Source organism: Melampsora larici-populina (genome assembly GCF_000204055.1).
Source record: "Melampsora larici-populina 98AG31 unplaced genomic scaffold MELLAscaffold_7, whole genome shotgun sequence".
In the NCBI taxonomy this organism is placed as follows: domain Eukaryota; kingdom Fungi; phylum Basidiomycota; class Pucciniomycetes; order Pucciniales; family Melampsoraceae; genus Melampsora; species Melampsora laricis-populina.
Window position 1 is genome coordinate 734,252 of NW_006768771.1, and position 9,439 is coordinate 743,690.

Below are 9,439 nucleotides of genomic sequence, written 5' to 3' on the forward strand. Positions count from 1 at the left end.
TACATTAAAACATACACGCTTATACAAATTCATACCCTCTGAAAATCCCACTTGACCAGAAGCTCAAAGTAAACTGTCCAATGAATTCAAACATTTTTGAAACCTAACTTTTCTCTCTTCGACATCTTCCCCTACCTTTCCATCAACGTTCTTCGCCCACAATTTTTCTCCAAAAACAATCATAATCACTTCTTCTAAAGTACTTACAAAATTAAATTCAATATCACGCTTTAAGACTTTCACTTGTTCATCTCCTTCCACATCTTTACAATTTCTAGATGGCATGATGATACGTTTAATTCCAGCACGATGAGCAGCTAATACCTATTCATATCAAAAAAAACCAAAGATTTCAATTTTGACTTGCTTCATAGAACAAGTTAAAAAAAATCTAAAAAATATTGATATTCCAAACCTTTTCACGTATTCCACCCACAGGTAAAACTTGACCTCTTAAACTGATCTCACCGGTCATAGCCAATTTACTATCCAAAGAGATTTCACCAAACAAAGAAACCAAACAAACCACCAAACCCACCCCAGCACTGGGCCCATCTTTAGGTATAGAACCAGAAGGAAAATGAATATGCAAATCCAGATGATCTAATAAAGAAGAATGGTTTACATTTCCCACTAAATTAAGTTCCCATGCGTGATTTTTGATCCAACTGATGGCCAATTCAGCTGATTCTTTAATCACATCTCCTAATGAACCTGTTAATTTCATTTCTCCTTTACCTGAATAAGTTTGAGCTTCTATGAATAAAATCGAACCATTTCCACTTCCTTGATACGCCATTCCAATTGCCACACCAGGTTGAGTTGAACTTCCTGTCATCTCTATTTCATCTGAAAAACATGACATAGTAGCGTCAGATTTTTTGTTCAAGACTTGACACGGCATAGACTCAAAGTACTAACATTTTTCAGGTCCTAAAATTCTATCAAGGTCCTCAAGATGAATAAGAGGATCAAAAGCCTTCGAAGTTAAAGTTCCATTTGCGTTCCCATTTCCTTCTAAAGATTCCTCACAACTTTCTTGATACTCTACAAATTCCATCACTTTAGATCTACACAAGTTTCCAATTTCGCGTTCTAAACTTCTAACACCAGACTCTCTAGTATAATTCAAAATCACTTTCGAAATCACATCTTGATTTTCTAAAACAAATTCTTTTGAAGTCAGATTATAATTTTTCATTTGTTTCGGTATCAAATTTCGACTTGCGATCATCATTTTTTCATTAAAAAGATAGCCATTCAGTTTGATGGTTTCCATGCGATCCAATAATGGTGCAGAGATTGTTTCAAGTGAGTTAGCAGTTGCGATGAACAAAACTGTAGAGAGATCGATGGGTGTATTGATATAGTGATCAACAAAGGACGTGTTTTGCTCGGGATCCAAGACTTCTAATAAAGCTGCTGATGGATCCCCATGGAAGTTATTACTCCCCACCTTATCAATCTCGTCCCTGTCATCCTCAAACAAAGGTATATTGATCTCAATGTAAAGATCAAGATTGCATAGGTAGATTTTGGAAACTTACAGTAAGATCACAGGATCATTCACTCCAACACGACGTAAAGCCTGGACAATCACACCTGGCATCGACCCCACATACGTACGACGATGTCCCCTGATTTCCGACTCATCTTTCACACCACCCAAACTGATTCGATAAAACTTTTTATTCAACGTCTTAGCAATACTCTTGGCAATTGAAGTTTTGCCTACTCCTGGAGGTCCAACGAGAAGTAAGATTGGGGCCTTTTGCTTCGTATGGGATTTCATCAACTTCTGACTCGACTTTCCAGATAACGGAATCGAAGTTGATGTGATGGTTTTGAGATTGGGCGAGCTTTTGGGAGCCAACTTATTTGAATAGCCGTCTAGTGACAACAAGTCATTTGCATATTGTGACATTGACTCATTAGCGGCCAAGTTGACGTCGTCAATCAATGCAGGTGCAAGGCCGAGTTTGGCAGACTCGGATGAAGTGCTTGACGACTGATCGATTCGATCAAGATCAGCTCGACGTTTGATCACAGCTAGAAATTCAATCAAACGTGTCTTGACATGATCCATCCCATAATGATCTTGGTTCAATTGATCTTTTGCTTTCTGTAAAAAGCCTTTGCCCAAAATTACGTCCATATTAGCGTCCTGTAAGCTACTTTTTGTCCAAGGTAACTCGAGCATAATCTCCAAGTAGTTCTTGATAATACTATGCTCTACCGAAGCCATAGGAATCACTTTGAGACGTTTGAGTTCCTTTAAACAGATCCCTTGAGCTTCTTCCAACATGCCGGAACTCCTGATCCTGTCTTCTAATTGTTTAAACTCATTCTCGACCGGGTCATCATCGGTTGAATGATTATGAGGGCTTCCACCCATGATTCGAAAAGGAAATTTGCCACCGGAAGAACTACCTCGATGAATGATGAAGCGAGGTCCATTGGTTGGAGGTTGAGAAATGGAAGAATTTGTGCGACGAATTACAGAACGAATTTCCGAGCCTTGATCATTTATAGAATTTTTGACTTCATCTAGTTCGCGTTGTAGATCGCTCAAACGGCGTTGCAAGAGCCATTGTTTCTGATTAGGCGTGAGATGTTTGCTAGATTCGATGAACCGCATCAGATTAGGACTTTGATTGTCATGCTTGATCAATTTTGGTAAGGTAGCAGACCGATCAAGTTGTTGTGTAAGTGTGCTGAGAAGCTCGATCATCTTATTGACTTTGACGTCAGCTTCAGAGTAAGACAAAAATGCGAGTCGATCGTCCCATGGACCGTGACGGATACTGGGAACCATGACGTCGATCAGTCTAGGAAGTTGACTAACGGTAACTTGGTTTATCAAACGTGACATTCTCTTTTTCTTTTCGTCCAAATTACTATCAGGGCTCTCATGATGAGCGCTAAGCGCGTTGATGAAAGCAATCGAAGTGGCTTTAAAGCTTTGGATGATCCGATCAACTTCATTTTTTTGCTCAGGATTACTCATGAGGAAGGGGCAATCGTCGAAATAAGTAATTTGTGCGCCACAAAACGGGGTGTCATCATGGACAAGTCGATCAATACGAAAACGCCTGAGGCCGACAAGATTGACTAAGTAACCTGTCTGACTAGCACCAGAAGAAGGCGTGATATTGAGGACTTTTGCTGAGCATCCCCATTGGTAGAGCTGGTCGTATGGGTTATGATCAGACGAAGATCCCTCCTCAGGATTCTGCGTGTCTGGAGCCAAGATGGAGACATGAGCCGAGGAAGGCGAAGAGTTGGCTGAGTCCTGTGAGAAACGAAGGATCTGGAGACGAATTTGCTGAGGATGAGAGCCACCAGTTTTGTGAGTGTTGGACTTGAGGGGCACACATCCCAGAATAAGCTCGGGTGAAGTGCCTTGATGAAACGAGTTTGAAACGTTTTGAAGAAGCGACCATGCTGGAGAAGCTGAATGGTAAAGAGTGGTAAGAGTTTGCTTGGGGAAGATGATTTGGTTAGGATTTAAAGGAAGAATTGGAAGTTGTAAAGGTTTTCCGACTGGGAACTCAGCATTGGACATTGTGATAAAGGATGTGGATGGAAATCAAGTGAGATGGTGAAATGGTAAAGAGAAAGAAACACAATCTATGCGGATTGAGGCTGCGACCCGGCATCGGCCCCGGCCAGTCGACCGTGCCCGCTATTTTCAGACAGTAAAGACCCCGAAGACCCGGTCTGCCTGGTCTGGCCAGTTGCCCGTCATTTTTTTTGTTGGATATGCAAAAAAAAATACCTTCTGAGTAGGCTTCAACCTTACAACCTCGACCAATCTCGTGAATCAATCAAAAAAAAATCAATCAACCAAACACCCTTATTAAACACCTCTCGATGCCGTCGAAACGCCCTTCGGGGAGTGACGAGGATAACCCATCACCTCCCCCCAAAAATTCGAAATCGAATCATGCCCAAGTGGTCCCGAACTCGATGGAAGACGTGCTAGCTTCATTAGCCACGAGCAACTCTAACTCGAACGATGCCCTTCTTCAAACAGTAATCCAAATGTTATCGTTGTTCATGGATACGATCAAAAAACTCAACGAAAAGATCGATCGCCTGGAAGCCGAAAGGAACATAGCCTCTCTCAGCCCGCCACGTGTAACCAACGAACCTACCGCTAAACCAAATGCTTGGACTAACCCGTACCCCAAACGTAACCAACCTGCGACCCCGAAACCACCTCCAAAAAACACTGAAATCAACAATTTTAAAACGGCCACTTTGATCATTCATAAAATGCCAGGTCTGGAACCTTTCAAGGGCATGCGAAACTCTGAAATTGTCAAAAGCATCAATGCAGCACTAGCGAAGGTGAACGCAAAGGTGAACGGTACTGTAGTTAAGATACGTGGAGCTTCGATCCTACAATCGGGCGACATCCTCATGAACATGGACAACAGACATATGAAGAATTGGCTCCTTGAGAATAAACACATATGGTCAAAAATTGCCCATAAGGACTTCGAAACCTCTCAAACCAGATACCCGCTACTCTTCAACTATGTTCCGGCTGATATTGATGTAGAAAGTGAAGACTTCCCTCAGAAACTAAGCAAAGAAAACGGTATCCCAACGGAAACAATCCACTCCGTGAAATGGTTGAATCACCCTAAAGACACGGGGAAAAAACATGGCACAATCGTTCTCAACTTACTCGACAAAGAACTCGCTACCAAGATCGGAAAAGGGGGACTCTTTGCAGACTGCAACTGGCTTAGAAGCAAGCAATACGTTCAAGGACCAACAATGTGTTTTAATTGTCTAGACCTGAATCATACCCATTCCTCTTGCAATAAAATCCCTTATTGCTCCAAATGCGGTGACCCACACAACACTAAAGATTGTGCTAACAATGAGTCAGCCCAAGTGTGCGCCAGATGTTACCACTATGACAACCAGAAATCACCAAACACGATTGACCGCTTCTCTACAAAGTATAACCACTCCCCAAAAAGCCTTGGATGCCCCCTAAGAAACACTAAATTTACTATTGTCCCCCCTTCACTAACTGAAAATGAGTCATAACAACTTGATATTCCTCCCAAACAGATCATCTACCCCTCAAATGCCGATATTAGAAGACGACCAATCCTCAAACGACCAATCTTTATCCGAATCCTCTTCTCCATCAAACAACTTCTCGATTTTTCACTTCAACTGCCAAAATTCAATCCAAATTACACACGAAGCTCTCACTCAAACCCAGTACTCAGTCTTAGCCCTCCAAGAACCTTGGCTCAACACACACACCAACTCATTCCCCCACCACAAAGCCTGGCGACTAATCACTGCCTATGATTACCAATCAACCTCTTGAACTGACAGACCTAGAGTTTGTCTTTACATTTCTAAATTAATTCCCACATGCCAGATTACAGTACTGCCAAGCTCTACTGACATCATTATAGCAGTAGAAATAAACGACCCCTCTCCTCAACAAACCAAACTCAGGATTGTATCTTGGTACAATCCCCCTGGATCTTTACGAGGCCTCATGATCCTGGAAAACTGGTTTAAGAAGTTCCATAAACGTCAAACCCCCACGATCCTAGTTACGGACGCTAACCTTCACCACCCTACCTGGAATCCACCAGGGTACCAAAAAACTGATAGCCAATCAAAGAAACTGATCTCACTATTCGGATCCATGGGTCTTAAACTTACGTCCCCAAGGGGGGTCCCCACTCGACTCTTGAAAGGTACTCAACCTACAACCATAGATCTAGTTTGGGCAAGCTGGAACCTGACAAACAAGATCTCAAGTTGTAGAGTACTAACAAATGGCCCTTCATCTGATCACCTCCCTTTAGAAACCTTTCTTGATTTTTCTATTATCCCTCCAATAGAATCACATATATCTTTCAAAGTAACTGACATCCAGATCCCTCCTTTCCACAGTTATATCTCATCAAAGCTTCACCTCCTTCCACCAGAATATCTCCATGATGAGGACATCAACTCTGCTGCGATTTCACTTTCAGATATTATCCTTGAAGCAGCCCAAAATCAGGGTAAGAAGGTCAAGACTAAAACCAACGTTGGGCCGGTGCGTTGCTACGTGTGAGCAACGTCGAGCAACGCACCGCAACGGGTACAGCCGAGCAACGCCGAGCACCGCAACGGGTCGGACATTACTCGATGCGTTGCCCCCTTCGGTCAGAATTCCCGGCCGTTGCGGTGCGGTGCGGTGCCGTTGCTCACAACGCAACGGGGCAACGGGGCCAGTGCGGGAAACTCGAGGAAAGCAAGGGTGTCAGCTGGCAGGCTGCTCAGCATCCATCCCTTGCTTCGATTAGACAGCAAAGCCTTCCCGATTCGATCAACCACCTCACACAAATGGACCACCCCTCGCTTAATGAAACGATGGCCTCGAACACCGGAATTCCCGTCAAAAAAAAACCTTTTCACTTCAACTTCGTCTCAATTTTCAGCTCGACTCATCCCTTTAATACTCGTTTTCACCTTTTTTTTCCCCATTCCATCATTATTGTCAATCATCAATTGTCTTTTCTATCTTCTCGCATCATGGACAGCAGCCCTGATTCCCAAGATTCCAACCTCCTCGGCTCCCAAGAATCTGATGCCTCATTCACTCCACGTTTAACAACACCACTTCGTCGTTCGTCAAGACCACCCACGCCTTGTAAAAGTATTCCTGGGATGATCCGGCCCTCTTCCGATAGTCGCACTGCAATAACTCTTCCACAACAATCCACCAGTGGCTCATCAAAGGTACGGAATAAACCCAAATATACCCAGAAGAATCGAGCCACCTCTCCCGGTTTGGATTCTTCCCAACATTCAGCTCCAGCAACCCGCACCAAGCGGAAGCGTTCACTTTCAAAGTCATCGCAGGTGAGTAGTTAAGAAGCCTTATAGTATAAGCATTTCACTATAGTATCACTAATCGCTGATTCTTCCTTTGAATCCTATCTGATAGCGCCCTGATGACAATTTACCACCTGAGTCTGAAATGAACCAAGACTCAGACGATGGCCTCTCCAAACGTCAAAAGACAAAGCGATCCGAGGTACTTGACGTAAGCAGCGAAAATGAAGAAGAACCCGAGTATACTCCTCCGCGCGAATATTATGGAACACCTTGGCAATCTAAATTTGATGTAGGCCATTTCTGATTCTATCCATCCTCACTTTCAAAAAAACTAAAATCCGTCTTGTCACTTGCCTCAAAAGAAAGAAAAGGGTCACCCGCCGTGTTCATACCCTTGTCTCTTTTGCAAGATGACAGTACGAGTGGCCCATGATTCCCTCGGCAACCTGAAGGTTCATCGTGACGGATACGGTAAAAAACGTCGTCGATTGCCTTGTAAAAAGCGTCAAGATGCAATCGACGGCGGTATGATACTTCCACCATCACTACTCGACATCGAAGCAGCCTCGGCTATGGCTGTCCAGAAGCAGATGCCTGATTTCTTCGAAAGCAAGCTGCCATTCAATAACGACGTCCTGAATCAGATGTTAGCAGTCTGGATCCTCGCTGAAGCTTTACCTTGGAATCGAATCGAGGATTCAATATTACGCTCGGCTTTTCAATATGCTCGGCGTGATGCCAAGATATTTGGGAGAACATGGGTTGCAAGAGAAGCTGCGGGCATGTATGTTTCATTTCAAGATACGGTTTTAAAAGAGATAACAGTTAGTCTTTCATCTATGTTTTATTTATGATTCAACGCTGAAAATGGAATTTTTTGTACCTGCAAGAACAATATTGGCCAGTTTACGTTGATACATGATGGATGGACGACTGCCAACAATATCCATGCCTTCCTAGGCGCAGCGGTGACCTTTGTTGATGATGATTGGAATTATCAAGTGCGCCATTTAACCCTTAAGCTCATTGCTTGGCATCACAAGGGTGTGTGGCTCGCACAGCCTTTGGTTCACTTTATGAAAAAGCATAAACTTCAATATAAGATGAGTTTGTTTTCTTTTTTCTACTTTCTTTCTTATCTGTTACTTCCTACTTCAATTATTCCCTTTTAACTGACTTCCTATTTTGACAAAATATCCACATGCTTGCGCAGGTCACCGACTCTGGCTCGAATAACATCACCATGGCAAACGAGATGCACTCTCAATTCTTGCAGCATGAGGAAAGCCAGCTTGAGTCAGAAACCTTACCAGCCGAATCATATACTTGGAACCCGACGACCGACTATGCCAGGTGCTTCTTACACAAGGTCTCTTCCACTGTCAAAGGTGGTTTAGAGGAGCTTGGACGAGCCGCTCCTTCGCGGCGCCAGGAACGCGAGGAACTTCTTGGTGTTTTTCCTTTTTCTTCAACACTGCCAGTAATTGCCGAAGAGGATGAAGACTTACCGGATACCAATTCATCATCTACTCCAATCCATATTGATTTACCTGAAGATGATGAAGTACCACCCGAAGATGTTGAAACTGACCATGATTCTGCTGGTGAAGAGTGTTTGGCAGCTGCTCCAGATTATGATGAAGATACCGAAGACCAGAAGGATGATCACGATCCTACCTTGGAGATTGAACCTGGAAAATCGAAAAGTACCGCCAGCGCCGCGTACCACACAAGTGGTTCACGAAAGAAGGCCAATCAGTTGAACAAGCTCATCAGCAAGGTAATGTGTTCTTTTAGTTCAATCGCTTTAACTATAATTTTTTACATAAAAGCTGATTTTGATTTTGATCCAGGCCAACTTCATCTCACGTCGAGTTGCTCGGTCTGCAGCATGGCGCCGACACTTTTCAAGAACGGCAAAGACTATGAATTTGAAAGTCCTGCCTTTGACACCGGGATACAACGCTACTCGGTGGAATTCCGAATTTGACTCTCTTAACCGATTGGTCCAGGCTCGCAAAGTAAGTGGCTCAAATGTTTAAAACTATATATATATATATTTCTCTAACATACATCCTACTAGGTCGTCAACAAACTTTTAGCTGACGACCTCGAACTTGTCAAGATGAAGAAACGGCGAAAAGGGAATAAAAAACCGCGTGGATACTTTCACGAAATCTTCTTTGCTCCAGACGACTGGAGCGCCCTGGAGGAGTTGACAACTGAACTCGCTGTGAGTGTTCCTTTTCTTCTGATCATGTTATTTCCAAAACTAACTGTCTGAATTATAAATCCACAGCCATTTCTGGACTTAACTAAGCGAATGGAGGGTGACGGACCTACCGGCTGCTTGGTTATACCTGAATTCTACGCATTAAAGGTCCATCCTGCCTCCCGGGTCGAGGAACTATCATTGGGTGATGCCCTTCTTCCCATGATACGTTCGATGCAAGTGCGCGTAGATAAGTATTTCGACGAGGCGTTGCAATGCGATACAACGGTCATGGCAACACTGCTCAACCCCTTCTTTCGACTACAATTCTTCGAGCACGCCTTTGGATTGGAA

At 43.4% G+C, this 9,439-nt stretch overlaps 1 protein-coding gene across 1 annotated transcript; it reads left to right on the plus strand.

Moving 5' to 3' along the window:
- Positions 1-7,283: 7,283 nt before the first annotated feature.
- On the plus strand, positions 7,284-9,157 carry MELLADRAFT_60814 (uncharacterized protein; the record flags this gene model as incomplete). The annotated part of the gene is made up of 4 exons (XM_007406715.1): positions 7,284-7,398; positions 8,355-8,653; positions 8,727-8,894; positions 8,957-9,157. 4 exons carry the CDS (start codon positions 7,284-7,286, stop codon positions 9,155-9,157), a joined length of 783 nt encoding a protein of 260 aa, XP_007406777.1.
- Positions 9,158-9,439: the final 282 nt, after the last annotated feature.